General features: G+C 45.7%; 1 protein-coding gene across 2 annotated transcripts in view; it reads right to left on the bottom strand.

Annotated features, from left to right (window-relative positions):
* The window catches only part of SLC25A45 (solute carrier family 25 member 45), a 74,333-nt gene that overhangs the window by 32,352 nt on the left and 24,063 nt on the right, over positions 1 to 17,918 (bottom strand). For both annotated transcript variants that reach the window (XM_073604898.1, XM_073604897.1), the window contains exons 2-3: positions 12,243 to 12,286; positions 10,179 to 10,250 (exon numbers count right to left, since the gene is read on the bottom strand). In XM_073604898.1, the coding sequence (XP_073460999.1) occupies positions 10,179 to 10,250; positions 12,243 to 12,286 (116 nt within the window). The remainder of the gene's footprint in view (positions 1 to 10,178; positions 10,251 to 12,242; positions 12,287 to 17,918) is intronic.

Genomic DNA, 17,918 nt, shown 5'->3' with positions numbered 1-17,918 from the left:
GCTGATGATTGGCCAAGCATGCACTATGACCCGCATGCTTGGCCAATCACAGCGCCGTCTGAACAGAGAGCCGTAATTGGCCAAAGCCAAGGAGGCTTTGGCCAATTATGGCTCAGGGGATTTAGCACACGCCCCACACTATATAAGGCCGCCTCCACGGCGGCCCTGTGTAGTGTGTGTTCCGGCGTTCATAGATAGAGAGAGAGAGAGACAGACAGTGTCATTTTATTTGAGTTAGATAGATTAGGCAGAACAGTCAGTCAGTTAGCTGCACTTACAGAGTATTGTGTATATATATGCATCCCAGGTGTTGCATATATATATATATACACTGTATTCAGTTTAGCTAGATCCGTTCCTGTTATCTTCTTACTGACAGGCAGGCTTGTCTTGTTACAGTATTTACAGCTACCTGAAGAAAATTGCTGGTGTTCTTTTGATCCTATTAGTACCACAGTCAGGCAGCTAGACTATTTACAGTTAGTGCAGTGCATCCTGCTCACAGTGTTCAGCTAAAACTACAAGTTAGTGGGGTGCGTCCTGCTCACAGTGTTCAGCTAAACCTACAAGTTAGTGGGGTGCGTCCTGCTCACAGTGTTCAGCTAAACCTACAAGTTAGTGCGGTGCGTCCACCTCACAGTGTTCAGCTAAACCTAGAAGTTAGTGTGGTGCGTCCTGCTCACAGTGTTCAGCTAAAACTACAAGTTAGTGCGGTGCATCCTCCTCACAGTGTTCAGCTAAACTTACAAGTTAGCGTAGTGAGACCTCTGCACAGTGTTCAGCTAAAGCTACAAGTTAGTGCAGTGCGTCCTGCTCACAGTGTTCAGCTAGATCCGTTCCTGTTATCTTCTTACTGACAGGCAGGCTTGTCTTGTTACAGTATTTACAGCTACCTGAAGAAAATTGCTGGTGTTCTTTTGATCCTATTAGTACCACTGTCAGGCAGCTAGACTATTTACAGTTAGTGCAGTTCATCCTGCTCACAGTGTTCAGCTAAAACTACAAGTTAGTGTGGTGCGTCCACCTCACAGTGTTCAGCTAAACCTACAAGTTAGTGCGGTGCGGCCTGCTCACAGTGTTCAGCTAGATCCGTTCCTGTTATCTTCTTACTGACAGGCAGGCTTGTCTTGTTACAGTATTTACAGCTACCTGAAGAAAATTGCTGGTGTTCTTTTGATCCTATTAGTACCACAGTCAGGCAGCTAGACTATTTACAGTTAGTGCAGTGCATCCTGCTCACAGTGTTCAGCTAAAACTACAAGTTAGTGGGGTGCGTCCTGCTCACAGTGTTCAGCTAAACCTACAAGTTAGTGGGGTGCGTCCACCTCACAGTGTTCAGCTAAACCTACAAGTTAGTGCGGTGCGTCCTGCTCACAGTGTACAGCTAAAACTACAAGTTAGTGCTGTGCGTCCTGCTCACAGTGTTCAGCTAAAACTACAAGTTAGTGTGGTGTGTCCACCTCACAGTGTTCAGCTAAAACTACAAGTTAGTGCGGTGCGGTGCGTCTACCTCACAATGTTCGGCTAAACCTACAAGTTAGTGCGGTGCGTCCTGCTCACAGTGTACAGCTAAAACTACAAGTTAGTGCTGTGCGTCCTGCTCACAGTGTTCAGTTAAAACTACAAGTTAGTGTGGTGCGTCCACCTCACAGTGTTCAGCTAAAACTACAAGTTAGTGCGGTGCGTCCACCTCACAGTGTTCAGCTAAACCTACAAGTTAGTGCGGTGCGTCCTGCTCACAGTGTTCAGCTAAAACTACAAGTTAGTGTGGTGCGTCCTCCTCACAGTGTCCAGCTAAACCTACAAGTTATATTTTTGCGAGCTCTGCACAGTGTTCAGCTAAAGCTACCTGTAGAAGGTTGGTGGTGTTTTCCTGATCCTATCACTACCGCAGGCAGCTAAAAAAGCTACAAGTTATTTTTTTGCGAGCTCTGCACAGTGTTCGGCTAAAGCTACCTGTAGAAGGTTGGTGGTGTTCTCATACTACAGGCAGGCAGTTGATTTTGCTAGCTGCAGTATCAGTACATATATATATATATATATATATATATATATCCCAGCTTAGTGCAGCTACAGGCCATTAGTATGTCTGGAAGGCCAAGAAGGAGAGGCAGACAGTCACAAGCCAATAAGAGAGGGCAAGCAGGCTCTGTGTCTAGTGCTGGTCGTGGAGACGGTGCATCCTCATCAGTACGTGGCCGTGGGACACGCTTGGCCTTTTTTTCAGCAGCTGGCCGTGTTGAGCCGCAACATGCAGAAGACTTGGTCGACTGGATGACCAAGCCGTCCTCATCCTCTCTCACCCATGACCAGGGTACTTTGTCTGGCAAAGCAGCGGCCTCTTCCCTTGGCTCAATGTCATCAGTGACTCCTTCACTAGCCCTACCATGTCCTCCTGAGGAGTCCCTCGAACTGTTTGACCACAGTGTTGGGAACATGCTCCAGGAGGATGCCCAGCATTTGGAAGGCTCTGATGATGATACTGAGCTCGATGAAGGCAGTAACGTGAGCATGGACAGAGGGGGTGCCCAAGAAGGACAGCAATCTGGCAGTCATGCTCCCCCTGCTGCAGCATACTGCCAGGTTTGCTCCAGTGATGAGGAGGGAGGGGATGATGAGGTCACTGACTCAACGTGGGTGCCTGATAGGAGAGAGGAGGAGGAGGAGGCGGCACATCACCAACGAGGCAGGATGCCCTCCAGGGGCCAGCCTAAGGGCAGCACCTTGACTGCATCACACCCCAAAGCTCCACATGTGCAGGGCGCTGCAGTCTCTGCGCATTATTCAAAAAGTTCTTTGGTGTGGGCCTTTTTTGAGACGAGTGCATCAGATCGCACCGCTGCTATTTGCAACATATGTCTCAAGCGTATCTCGCGTGGCCAAAACATCTCCCGCTTGGGTACCACATGCTTGACCAGACATATGTTGACCTGCCATGCAGTTCGTTGGCAAGCGTATCTAAAAGACCCACACCAAAGAACAAAGAGGACCTCTCCTTGCTCCTCATCAGCTGAGATCTCCAACCCCACTATACCTTCAGTCCTCTCTGAGACCTGCACTGAGAGGAATGAAGGTGTAGAATTAGGTGTGTAACAGCCAAGTACTTGTGGGCAATCTGCTTTTGGTACACCGACGTCAGATTGTACCAGGCAAATTTCCCTGCCCCAGCTGCTGCACCGCCGAAAGAAGTTTGCTCCCAGCCATCCACATGCCCAGCGGTTGAATGCTAGCTTGGCAAAATTGCTAGCACTTCAACTGCTGCCTTTTCAGTTGGTAGACTCTGCCCCCTTCCGTGAGTGTGTGGAATGTCCGGTTCCTCAGTGGCAGGTACCCAAATGCCACTTTTTCTCACGGAAGGCGATTCCGGCTCTCTACCGGCATGTAGAAGGCAATGTCCATGCCTCGCTGGACAGGGCGGTCAGCGGTAAGGTGCATAATACCGCTGACTCATGGTCCAGCAGGCATGGACAGGGACGTTACCTAAGTTTCACGGCGCATTGGGTGACTCTGCTGGCAGCTGGGAAGGATGCAGGAGTGTTGGAGGTTGTTCCGCCACCACGCTGCCAAAATGCTAATGATTGTGACACACCTCTCTCCTCCACCCCCTCCTCTTCTTCTTCCTCCATGGCCTCTTCCTGTGCTTTGTCCTCGGAACCAGCGGTGCTCCATAGCCGTTCAAGGGGCTACGCAAGTACGCAGGCAAAAAGATGCCATGCGGTGTTTGAGCTGGTGTGCTTGGGGGACAGGAGCCACACTGGGGCAGAGGTTCTGTCAGCTCTGCAGGGGCAGGTTCAGAGGTGGTTGACGCCACGCCAACTTAAGGCAGGAATGGTGGTTTGTGACAATGGCACCAACCTCCTCTCTGCCCTCCGACAGGGACAAATGACCCATGTGCCCTGTTTGGCTCACGTCCTTAACTTGGTGGTGCAGCGGTTCTTGGGCAGGTACCCGGGCTTACAGGATGTCCTGAGGCAGGCCAGGAAAGTCTGTGTGCATTTCCGCTGGTCATATAATGCCAGTGCTCGGCTGACGGACCTCCAAAAGGAGTTTAACCTGCCCAAGAACCGCCTAATCTGTGACATGCCCACCAGGTGGAACTCAATGTTGGCCATGCTGCAGCGGCTGCACATGCAGCAGAGGGCCATCAATGAGTACCTGTGCGACTATGGCACCAGGACAGGGTCAGGGGAGCTTGTTTTTTTTTTCCCCACACCAGTGGGCCATGATCAGGGATGCATGCACTGTCCTGTCACCATTTGAGGAGACCACGAGGATGGTGAGCAGTGACAGTGCATGCATCAGTGACACTGTCCCCCTTGTCCACCTGTTGGAGCACACGCTGCGTGGAATAATGGACAGGGCACTTGAGGCAGAACAGAGGCAGGAAGAGGAGGACTTCCTTAGCTCTCAAGGCCCCCTTTATCCAGACAGTGTTCCTGCGTGCCCGCTGATCACACAGGAAGAGGAGGAGGAGGAGGAGGAAGATTGTGTCAGTATGGAGGTGGAGCCTGGCACTCAGCATCAGCAGCTGTCTTTAAGGGATCAGTCCCAAGAAACACATGGACTTGTACGTGGCTGGGAGGAGGTGGCTGCGGACCATGTCATCCTTAGTGACCCAGAGGACTCCGGACCGAATGCCTCAGCAAACCTACGCTGCATGACCTCCCTGATCCTGCAAAGCCTGCGTAAGGATCCTCGTATTCGTGGTATCAAGGAGAAGGACCAATACTGGCTGGCAACCCTCCTTGATCCACGTTACAAGGGTAAGGTTGCGGACCTTATCTTGCCATCACAGAGGGAGCAGAGGATGAAACATCTTCGGGAGGCCTTGCAAAAAGGTCTGTGCAACGCGTTCCCAGAGACTGGGAGGTTACAAACTCCTGTTTCTGGACAACGTGTTGCTGAGGCTTCGGTCAGTCAAAGAAGGAGCGGTGGAGAAGGTGGCCATCTGACTGATGCGTTCAGACAATTTTTTGGTCCGCAGCCCCAAGGTATAATCGGTTCCAGCAACCATCACCAGCGTCTGTTTTACATGGTGCAGGAATACCTAGGGGCAAGATCTGACTTGGACACCTTTCCCACCGAAAATCCTCTGGGTTACTGGGTCTTGAGGATGGATCACTGGCCAGAGCTTGCACAGTATGCAATTGAGCTACTGGCCTGTCCTGCATCCAGCGTTCTTCCGGAACGCACATTCAGTGCTGCTGGAGGCTTTGTAACCGATCACAGGGTGCGTCTGTCCACCGACTGGGTCGACCGACTGACCTTCATAAAAATGAACCAGTCTTGGATCACCACCAGCTACCAAGCACCTGATGCTGATGTAACCGAATAATTTTTTTTGAAATCTCAGATCCCTTCAAAGACTGCCTATGCTGATGCTGAGTGACTATCCCTGAGTAATTATCCTCTTCCTCCTCAATCATCACGCTGATAGCTTGTAAGAACATTTTTGGTTCTGGGCGCCACCACCAGTGCCTAAGGCCCAATTTTTCAGCCCCTGTTTAACAGGGGCGTGTAATTACAATTTTTGATGCAATACTTTGCAGCAGGGCTCGTTTCTGCATTACAACTAGAGTATCTGTGAGGGGTTGCAGTGTTGTGGCACCAGCACCAGTGCCTAAGGCCCAATTTTTCAGCCCCTGTTTAACAGGGGCATGTAATTACAATTTTTGATGCAATACTTTGCAGCAGGGCTCATTTCTGCATTCCAACTAGAGTATCTGTGAGAGGTTGCAGTGTTGTGGCACCAGCACCAGTGCCTAAGGCCCAATTTTTCAGTCCCTGTTTAACAGGGGCCTGTAATTACAATTTTTGATGCAATACTTTGCAGCAGGGCTGATTTCTGCGTTCCAACTAGAGTATCTGTGAGGGGTTGCAGTGTTGTGGCACCAGTGCCTAAGGCCCAATTTTTCAGCCCCTGTTTAACAGGGGCGTGTTATTACAATTTTTGATGCAATACTTTGCAGCAGGGCTCATTTCTGCGTTCCAACTAGAGTATCTGTGAGGGGTTGCAGTGTTGTGGCACCAGCACCAGTGCCTAAGGCCTAGTTTTTCAGCCCCTGTTCAACAGGGGCATGTAATTACAATTCTTGATCTAATATTTCACAGCAGGGCCCATTTCTGCACCCACCAAGAGCGAGTGAGGACTTACAGTGTTGTGGCACCACCACCACCAAAGGCCCAATTTTTCTGCCCTTGTTCAACAGGGGCATGTAATTACAATTCTTGATCTAATATTTCACAGCAGGGCCCATTTCTGCACCCACCAAGAGCGAGTGAGGACTTACAGTGTTGTGGCACCAGCACCACCACCACCACCAAAGGCCCAATTTTTCTGCCCTTGTTCAACAGGGGCATGTAATTACAATTATTGATCTAATATTTCACAGCAGGGCCCTGTGAGGGCTTACAGTGTTGTGGCCACAACAACACCTAAGGCCCAAATTTCTGCTGAGTATATAGGGCAGGCCCCTACTTTCAAACATCTAACTTACAAACGACTCCTACTTGCAAACGGAAGGAGACAACAGGAAGTGAGATGAAATCTACCCCTAGGAAGGGAAATTCTCTCCTGTAAGAGTTAATATGGGAAAAACATTTCTCCTTTCCACTGATGCTTTCCAATCCTTGTTCCACAAAAAACCCCAAATTTTCAAAAAACATTTGTCATTGGGACAAAAAGTGAGGTGAAATCTTCTGAAGAGGAGGAAAGACAGCAAAACAAATGTCACAGGGGTGATAACCCTTCCCTATGTTTTCCAAAAAGCTTAAAAAAGATTTTTTGGCTGGAGCTAAACACGTTAAAAATGTACCCGTTAAAAATTACAAACAGATTCTACTTAACAACAAACCTACAGTCCCTGTCTTGTTTGCACCGCCTGTATACTGCTGTTCAGAGTATATAGGGCCTGGTGGCCCCACACCTTTCCTTATTTTAATTTGGGTGCGGGGTTCCCCTTAATATCCATACAAGACCCAAAGGGCCTGGTAATGGTCTGGGGGGTACCCATGCCGTTTGTCTCACTGATTTTCATCCATATTGCCAGGACCCGACATTACATTAAACCCGCAAGCAGTTTTAAATGAGATTTTTTCCTTTAAAAATGACATTTTGTGCAGGGACTGTTCTAAACACGGGAAACAGGCGCCACTTTACAGGCATACTATAAACACACCCCAGGTACGATATTTAAAGGAATATTTCACTTTTTTTTTTTTTTACTTTAAGCATCATTAAAATCACTGCTCCTGAAAAAACGGCCGTTTTTAAAAGTTTTTTTTGCATCGATACAAGTCCCCTGGGGTAGGACCCGGGTCCCCAAACCCTTTTTAGGACAATACTATGCAAATTAGCCTTTAAAATGAGCACTTTTGATTTCGAAAGTTCGAGTCCCATAGACGTCAATAGGGTTCTAACGTTTCCTGCGAATTTTCGGTCCGTTCGCAGGTTCTGGTGCGAACCGAACCGGGGGTGTTCGGCTCATCCCTAGTGACCACATACTATCAATCATTATGGAACCCGAAGTGTCAGAGGTGAGGGTAGCTCAGGGGGTCTGGGATGGTCAGTGGGAAAACGAACAAATTTGCAGCTCCTACAGGGGTAGTGCGCTTCATATATATTGTCTTCTACAAGCTCTTATACACGATGACTTACCACCTTATACCAGGATGTGGTCGGCAGACCTGGGAGAAGACATCTCCCGACTGGATTGGCAAAACTTGTTCTATTTCACTCACAAATCCACTATATCCTGTTACTCTCAGGAAAAGAATTACAAAATTCTATCGAGATGATACAGGGACCCCGCCACGTTACACAACATTTTTCCATCTACTCCAGCCTCCTGTTGGCGATGTACTTCTTTCACAGGGACTTATCTACATGTCTGGTGGGAATGTGAGAGGATCCGCCCCTTCTGGAATCAGGTATTTGAATGTTATAACAAAATCTATGATGAAACCCTGACACCTTTCCCTAAGATTGCCCTCCTTTCAATGTTTCCTGGGTCAATAACATCGCAGAAACGGAGGCTCCTCCGTTTTTTCATGTCCTCGGCAAGACAGCTTATGCCATCATTCTGGAAGACAACCACCACTCCTCCCCTGTCAAGATGGGTCTCGATTATGAACAATACCATAAGAATGGAGGAGATGTTGGCCCTAGACAATGACACCCTTGACAAATATAAGGTGTCGTGGTCCATCTGGCTCCCCTTCTCCGCCTCTGATACTTTAGCCAATATGTTACAGACCTCGATATAACCACCCTAAAAATATAATCCGATGGTGAGGTGAGTGGGGCATGTACCTGCGGGTCCCCCAGCCCCCCGCTGTCCTCTAGCAACCCTTTTTTTTTTTTGTATATATATATATATATATATATATATATATACACGATTGTCCCTACAGCAGCCCTTGTACTCTACCCTGACTATCTTCTCTTTTCCCTTCCTCTGTTTCCCCTTTCCTCCTCCCCCTTTCCTTTCTTCCAATCCCACTCTCCCTTGGTCGCTTCCCCCCATCTCTACTTTCTAATTTTCTCTTTCTTTTTGTTTTTTGTTTTTTTTATCTTATTTCCTAAAAAAAAAAATTTTTTCTGTATACAACTTTTTTTTTTTATGGACAACGGAGCTCGTCCAACTGGAGCTACTCTTAGTCCCAAGTGACGGTCAATGCTATTAATACAATGTTTGTTGAAAGGAGTCAAGCTGTGGGCGATAGCCATTGGGCTGACTCAGCACACTTGTTAGCTTGTGATTGTCACTAAACTGTAACTTGAGATGTTGCTCCTTGTATTGTTTGTTAAGCTGCTAATAAAAATATTTTAAACCCTAAAAAGGGCCTGGTTTCTTTTACTAAATGCACACAATATAACTGGGTACTAACATTTATAGGTAAAGTTGATCCAGGGAAAATCAGAGTGCCTCTCTTGGGATCAGGAAGGAATTTTTTCCCCATGCTGTAGCAAATTGGATCATGGTTTGCTGGGTTTTTTTTGCCTTCCTCTGGATCAACTCTGGGTAGAGGTTTGTGTATATGGGATTGTATTTTTTTTTTTTTTTTGTTGAACTTGATGTCTTTTTTCAACCTGTCTAACTATGAAACTATGTAACAGGAACTGGAAATCTCCCAAAAATAAGGGGTAAAACCTTGTTTGCCTTCACCAGTCACCAGAACAGAATCCCTTTGGAAGTAATTCCTTAGAAATTGTGGATATCCCCTCACTTTATCTACCATTAACAATTGACCCTAGGACAACTAGTGAGGTCAAATCTCCCAAATAGGAACAAAGCGGGCAATAAAAACCTGACATAAGCTCTAACCCTTTCCCACTCTAACAAGAAAAAAATGAGTTATACTTTAATTCCAGTTTACCTTTTCCTAAGCACATACTGGGAATTGAAAGCAGTACAGGTATTTGACAACCCTTAGGCCTCATTCACACAAGCGTACAAATACGTATGGCCAATACATAAGGGCCGTCTTCAGCTGCCCAAGATGCTAAGGTGTTCCATAAAGGGGCATGAAGGCAGTCTGTTTAAACTAATGACAGTTATACGGACCTCCATGTGCATCCAAAGTGTACATCTGCGCAGGTATGATGAAAAATCTGCGTCCTGATCCGTGCGTTGGACCCGCATGTATGTACATTCCAGGATGCAGGTGTAGCTGGCTGCCTTTCATTGATTTCAACAGACTGCATGCATGCCCATGCACAGAACACATGTGCACCCCAGGCCACTGAAGACAACCTTCACACGGTTGTACAGATCGGTACTCCTGTGTAAATGAAGCCTAAATTGTATAATTTAATATTTATAAATACTGAGCCAATACTGGCCTTCGAACTACAGCCAATATACGTTTAGATATGACATTCTGGTGGTAAGCAAGCTGCCAGCTATTTCTAAAATTCAGCTCTCCATGAACTGGATAAACTTGGCATGGTAATGAAAATATTGTTATTTGTATTCATCTTATGCCAATTGTGCTCCAAGGATGTAGAGATGTATATCTGTAATGTAAATGGTCCAAGAATGAAATTTGAATAAAATATACATTTGCCCAAACATTCTAGTCTATATACCCAACCCTGTGACCCACATCAAATATTGCTTGATACAATCACATCACATCATATTCTTCTTTACAGATTACAAAAGTATAATTCTCACCGTTTCTTTCTGGTAAGTTTTCACTATGCAATCTATAATTCCAAGGTACCCGGACTGGGTCTGTATACGTACCTAAAATATGAAAAAGTGACAATGTCTTTAGTATCAGCATCTAAATATAAACTTGCACAGATACAGTATCTCACAAAAGTGAGTACACACCTCACATTTTTGTAAATATTTTATTCTATCTTTTCATGTGACAACACTGAAGAAATTATACTTTGCTACAATGTAAAGTAGTGAGTGTACAGCTGTATAACAGTGTACATTTGCTGTCCCCTCAAAATAACTCAACAAACAGCCATTTATGTTTAAACCACTGGCAACAAAAGTGCATACACCCCTAAGTGAAAATGTTGAAACTGGACCCAAAGGGGTTGATTTACTAAAGGCCAATAGACAGTGCACCTTGCAAAGTGCAATTGCACTCTGCAAGGGCAGTTGCTCCAGACCTTAGTAAATGAGGTAAAGCTTCACTTTGCAAAGAATACCCAATCACATGCAAGGAAAATAAAAAAAATAAATTTTTGCTTGCACATAATTGGTTGATGAAAGTCAGCAGAGCTTCTGCTCATTTACTAAGCTCTGGAGCAACTGCTCTTACAGTGTGCAACTGCACTTTGCAAAGTGCACAGTCTTTTTGCCTTTAGTAAATCAACCCCAAAGTGTCAATATTTTGTGTGGCCACCATTATTTTCCAGCACTGGCTTACTCTTGGGCATGGGGTTCACCAGAGCTTCACGGGTTGCCACTGGAGTCCTATTTTACTCCACCATGATGACATCTGGGGGATGTTAGAGACCTTGCGCTCCTCCACCTTCCGTTTGAGGATGCCCCACAGATGCTTAATAGGGTTTAGATCTGGAGACATGCTTGCCCAGTCCATCACCTTTACCCTCAGTTTCTTTAGCAAGGCAGTGGTCATCTTGGAGGTGTGTTTGGGGTCGTTATCATGTTGTAATACTGCCCTGTGGCCCAGTTTCCAAAGGGAGGGGATCATGCTTTGCTTCAGTATGTCACAGTACATGTTGGCATTCATGGTTCCCTCAATGAACTGTAGCTCCCTAGTACCGGCAGCACTCATGCAGCCCCAGACCATGACACTCCCACCATCATGCTTGACTGTAGGCAAGACACACTTGTCTTTGTACCCCTCACCTGGTTGCCGCCACACACACTTGATGCCATCTGAACCAAATAAGTTTATCTTGGTCTCATCAGACCACAGGACATGGTTCCAGTAATCCATGTCCTTAGTCTGCTTGTCTTCAGCAAACTGTTTGCGGGCTTTCTTGTGCATCATCTTTAGGAAAGGCTTCCTTCTGGGACGACAGCCATGCAGACCAATTTGATGCAGCGGGCGGAGTATGGTCTGAGCACGGACAGGCTGACCCCCCCACCCATTCAACCTCTGCAGCAATGCTGGCAGCACTCATATGTCTATTTCCCAAAGACAGCCTCTGAATATGACGTTGAGCATGTGCACTCAACTTCTTTGGTCGACCATGGTGAGGCTTGTTCTGAGATTAACCTGTCCTGTTAAACTGCTGTATGGCCTTGGCCACTGTGCTGCAACTCAGTTTCAGGGTCTTGGCAATCTTCTTATAGCCTAGGCCATCTTTATGTAGAGTTCTTTGCCATGACCAGTATTTGAGAGTGAGAGCGATAACACCAAATTTAACACACCTGCTCCCCATTCACACCTGAGACCTTGTAACACTAACATGTCATATGACAACGGGGAGGGGAAATGGCTAAGTGGGCCCAATTTGGACATTTTCACTTTTGTTGCCAGTGGTTTAGACATTAATGGCTGTGTGTTGAGTTATTTTGAGGGGGCAGCAAATGTACATGGTTATACAAGCTGTACACTCACTACTTTACATTGTAGCAAAGTGTCATTTCTTCAGTGTTGTCACATGATATAATAAAATATTTACAAAAATGTGAGGGGTGTACTCACTTTTGTGAGATACTGTATTTTGTTTTATTAGTCAAAAGTGGAAGCTTATGTATGGGATGTGACTTAATTTTGCTCATCACCAGACTTCGAATTTTCACCTTAACTGTATCTATTGGATGTCCAACAACCAGCCCAAGAGCTCCTAAAAAGAAAGATGGATGTAGTTAATGCAGAAGAGGTAGGTTATTTATCTATTTATTTTCCTACGAAGCTTAAACATATGAATAATTTATAAAATACTGACTTTTATACCATTAAAAGACTATCTGTATCAAAAAACATGCTTTATTCAATATTTTGCCACCTAGCTGCAGAAATTACCATTTAGAAAGATTAGGCATTGATGAAGGCCCAGGGCCTTAGATCATTTTTTTTTCCTGGGGGGGGGGGTTCAGGTCTTTCAAACATGAAGGCATCATTTACACTTTTATGTTGGGGGAGGTATGGTAAAAACATGTGACAGCAGAGTGGGGCCATGAGGATTTGCAATGCAGCGCAGCAAAAATAATCCCCATTCAACTGAAGAGAACGCAATGCTTGCAGTTGTGGTGCGGTAGTGTACTCATTAGTATAACAAGCTCCCCCTAGGCTCCCTATTTTTTTTTTCCGTTCAGCCCGCTGGGTTGAACTAAAAAAAACTTACTGTGTGAGCAAGGCTTTAGATCTCATTCATATTCTAAATGCCAATGGAATGGCAAATATACCATAAATACCTACAGCCAGGATCCCAGATGTTCCAATTTTTGTCACCTGAGTGATGGGCTGAAAAGAGCCACTGCTGTTAACATGTATCTGTACATCCAGTGGTCCCCATGTTTAAGCTCCGGGGGACAAAGCAAAACACATTGGGGTGTGGCCTGGTGGGGACCCGGGCTGAGGTAGTCTCTACCATCAATACTACATTACCATAGGAATCTGTGGATGTGCGGCACCAGGGACTTTTTTCTCCCTTCCCATCAGTGACTACAGGAGCTGGGATGAGCTCCATCCCTTGCCAGCACTCCTGCAGCACATTCGGTATCATTCACATTACTCCCCACATTGATTGAGCATGAGTGACACACTAACAAACCGTGGGTCACAGTAGTTACCTGCTGTTAGGGACACAATTCTGTCCCTGGATGCAGAGAGATTTTATCCAAGGGAAAAAATGTATCCCTACCTGCAGGTTACCACTGGATATGCAGATACATATGGATACATATTTACAGCAGAAGACAGCCTTGGCTCTTTTCAGACCATCACTCAGGTGTACAGGCTGAGCAGAGATTGGAACATCTGAGATCCTGGGTCCAGGTATTTGCAGTATACTTGCTGCACCACGATCATGTAGGATTTATCAATGAGACCCAAGACTGTATTTTAGATAACCTTACTGTGCAAGTTGATCAGGTGCAAGGGGCAACATATTGTGGTAGGCAGTAAATTCAGTGATTTATTTAAACCTTAACCACTTCAATACAGGGCACTTAGACACCCTCCTGCCCAGACCAATTTTCAGCTTTTAGCGCTGTCGCAGTTTGAATGACAATTGCGCGGTCATGCTACACTGTGCCCAAACTAAATTTTTATCATTTTGTTGCCACAAATAGAGCTTTCTTTTGGTGTTATTTGATCACCTCTGTGGTTTTTATTTTTTGCTAAACAAATAAAAAAAGACCGAAAATTTTGAAAAAAATAAAAGTTTTGCTTTTGTTTCTGTTAAAAAAAATTGTAAATTAGTAAGTTTTCTCTTTCACTGATGGGCACTGATAAGGCGGCACTGACAGGCACTGACAGGCACTGATATGGTGGCACCGATGAGGTGGCACCAATGAGCGGGCACTGATGGGCACTGACGATGGGCACTGAAATGCGGCACTGATGGGCACTGGTAGGCGGCACTGATGTGTGGCACTCATATGCAGCACTGATGGGCATTGATAGGCGGCACTGATGGGTGGCACTGGGTGGCACTGGTTGGCACTGATGGGCACTGATGGGCGACACTGATGGGCAATGAAAGGCGGCACTGCTAGGCACTGATAGGGTGGCACTGATAGGCGGCACTGATAGGCAGCACTGCTGGGCACTGATGGGCACTGATAGGCGGCACTGCTGGACACTGATGGGCACTGATACGTGGCACTGATGGGCACTGATACGCGGCACTAAAATGAGGCACTGATGGGCATCCCTGGTGGCACTGGCAGTGGTAGGCATTGCAGTGGGCACTGACTGGCAGCTACCTGGGCACAGATTGGCAGCTGCCTGGGCACATAGTGACATTTCCCTGGTGGTCTAGGGGCATACCTGGTGGTCCAGTGTGGATAGCTTCCCTGGTGGTCCTGGGCGGCTTCCCTGGTGGTCCTGGGTAGGATCCGAGGGGGGGCTGTGCTGATAAACAATCAGCACAGACCCCCCTGTCAGGAGAGCAGCCGATCGGCTCTCCTCTACTCGCGTCTGTCAGACGCGAGTGAGGAAAAGCCGATCACCGGCTCTTCCTATTTACATCGTGATCAACCGTGATTGGACACGGCTGATCACGTGGTAAAGAGTCTCCGTCTGAGACTCTTTACCTAGATCGGTGTTGCAGGGTGTCAGACTGACACCCCGCAACAACGATCGCCGCAATGCGCGCCCCCCGGGGGCGCGCAGCGGCTCGATATTCCTGATCACGTCATATGACGTCCGATCAGGAATATCAAACCACTTTGCCGCCGTCATTCTGTAATAGGGCGGGTGGCAAGTGGTTAAAAAACTGTGTCCTAAGAAATTTTATAAAAATGTTTTAAGAGATGGAAAAAAAATATTGTGCACTGCCTACCACAGGATGGTGCCCTTTGCACCTGGTCAATATGGTTGGCTTTTATTCAGTCTTAATGTAGTAAACCCAGCTTTTGAACTTGTACCTATTAAGTAAGCCTATAATAACACTTGGCAAAGTGAAAAGGAAAAATACTGCTATGTGAACCTGCAACTTAGCAGCCAACACGGCTGTAGACAAAAAGCTAAAATGTGAAAAATTCATAAGTGCAGCGCTGTTGTTGCAAAAAACCAATGTGCATAAATGTACATAAAGGAAGAATTATGATATTAAACATAAACATAACAAAGTCCAAAGCAGAAAACAAAAATTAAATGACAAGTGAAGTCCAAATAAATGTGCAGTCCGATAGACATATGGGAACTTCCAAACACCGGTGTAAACCTTGAAGTACACAAGAAAAAAGACCTCTCCTGCGCTCAGGTGTCCATGAACTGGATATGTGGTGCAGCCACCTATAGAAGTAATGCCTAGCGTCTTGCAGCCCTCATTTGAACAATGGGTATTCAAGCTAAAAAAAAACAGAAAAGAAAGAGGGCGCACCAACCTAGTGCATTACCACTGATAAACTTTAATGCAGCATAAAAACAGTAAAAATTATACTCACAAACGAGCTAGTATAAATAGCTTTCAATAGGGCGCAAAAGCGCTGTTTCTGTGGATCGACACCCCAGGACCTGTTGCCGAGAGGATAAGACCAGCGCAAATGGCTGATGGCTTACGCGTTTCGGGGGAGCACCCCTTTCTTCAGAGCCTAAGCGGGCAATGGTTGGTCTCTCGAATTGCTCTCTCTATAAATGTATGTTTGTGCCTGTGTCTACCCCACCCAATTAGTGACGACGCCCCCTCCCACAGATATTAGGCACCACCCACCCATTCGGGTTAACCCTCTCTATCCCATCCCTCTGAGTGTGATTCCCCATTTGTAGCCAAAAAATAGAGGGCAAACATCACTCTATGTAATCTGCTAAAAAGATAATGGTAGTAGTAATACTAGTACAAAAAGAAATTGATTAATTGAAAAAATAAATAGATATAAATAAAAATATAGAAACACTGGACCAGTAGATCAATTTCACTCTCACCATATACTATGTGCAACAGGGCAGGGGAAGGGGGATTAGGTGCGCCAAAACAAAGACACCTCACCTCCTTCATGCAGCTCTAATTGTGTCCCCATGCCTCCGATCTACTGGGGTGGATGATGCCAGGCTCCTCCGGCTCCCAGGAGCCATAAAAGTGCAGCATGCCATGTGTGGAACGCACGCCATTCAAAAGGCCAGGAAGTGCAGGCGTACCTGCGTTCCACCCGCAACTTCCGGCCGATCGTGGCGTCATTTCCCCCTCCTCCACAGGCGTCAGAGGTCACTGTGCGCCAGGAACACGGTCCAGAAGCGTGGGTGTGTTTGCGTTCCACCCACTGCTTCCGACCGTCAACCTGTGGTGAGTAATGCGCGCGCATCTCAGTACGGCCGCGCGCTCTCTACCAATCGCTCCACTACCAACATTATCATTGGCAGAGGCGCAATCTGGCTAAGCAGGACAGGCAGCATTCTGGCGGGGGCTACTAGCAGTGCTCAACCCACTTTTCTCTAAAGAAACATTGATGAAAAATGGAGGGGAAGAAGGAATGTATAATTTAAAAACTTAGTTAATTAAAAAAAAAAAAAATTATTAATAAAAATAAAAATAAAATTAAAAATATAAATATAAAAATATTTTGATGTAAATCTCGATTCCCAAATAAGGAAGTAGAAAAGAAGGGGATAATGGAAAAAAGAAAGCAAACCTATATGTTGATCATAATATAAAATTGTTAGAAGGAGTCCGCAGAAGTATCCCTTCAAGGTACAATAGATCATACCATATCCATAAAAGTCATAGATTGAAATATAACATATAATATACTTAATGTTAAAAGAACAACACATGGGAGTCCATAACAATTAGTCGTCATGATATCAGCACGATACTAATCTAGAGGAGGAAGGATTATAAAATAAATAGTACATAGTATAAAATACTAAAAATACATATGGGATCTCAAAGTGAATACTGTACCTCATCAGCCTATACCAATATTAATCACCATTAGACACAGCAATAGAGTGTTCCTACTGGAAGGCTGCACCCCACTCCATGTAGATGTAAAATATATATAAATCTAGTGACAAATAACTATGTAAACCATATAATAATAAACCATACTGTGCCAAATGACAGTGGTACCCATCACTTTAGCATATACCCTGGAACATACCTCTGCGGACCGGCGGACCATAGACTAGAGAGAGAGAGAGAGGCACCATTGCCCGCTAGCATCTGGTGGGATTAGACACTAAACTCCAATGGCGGTAAATTACATTGGTGGTAAATTGCATAAAATTACAAAACGTACATCATGTAGTCAAATAGGCCAAAAGGCGACTATCTGAAACCAACCACAACCTAAACCTAATAACTAGCTTCTAAACAAATACCTAGCGGCTAAAACCTATTACTACACCTGCCAAATGGTCTACACAATTCCTAGTCCTTGACCTTAGTGCATCCCATACACCCCAAGAGTGAGCCCCTACCAACATAGTGGAGGCGAAGGACACACTAGAGAGGTCACATCTGAATTATCTAACTGATGTTAACAATGGCTCGAAAGCTTGGACGGGAACTGAAGGAATTATGCTACATTGTGTAGTTCAATTTCCTCGTTCAGACCTTTCGGGGCCAAAGTTCCTAGGGAAAATATTCAGAAGGCCTCTCTACTACACAGCATTTGATATTTTTTACCACTATCTAGGTCGCTCGGCATTGCTTCTATGCCGAACACTTTGAGGCCCTCTGTACTGCTACTGTGGGTTTCTTTGAAATGTTTCGGTATTGAGTAGTTATCCTTTTCTGTCAGGATACTACTCCTGTGCTCGTTCATTCTTATCCTCATAACTCTTGACGTCCGTCCAACATAAAGGAG

This window comes from Aquarana catesbeiana, linkage group LG11 (genome assembly GCF_042186555.1).
Source record: "Aquarana catesbeiana isolate 2022-GZ linkage group LG11, ASM4218655v1, whole genome shotgun sequence".
NCBI lineage: Eukaryota > Metazoa > Chordata > Amphibia > Anura > Ranidae > Aquarana > Aquarana catesbeiana.
The sequence above is the reverse complement of the archived record's forward strand: the minus strand, read 5'-3'. Positions and strand labels throughout refer to the sequence as shown.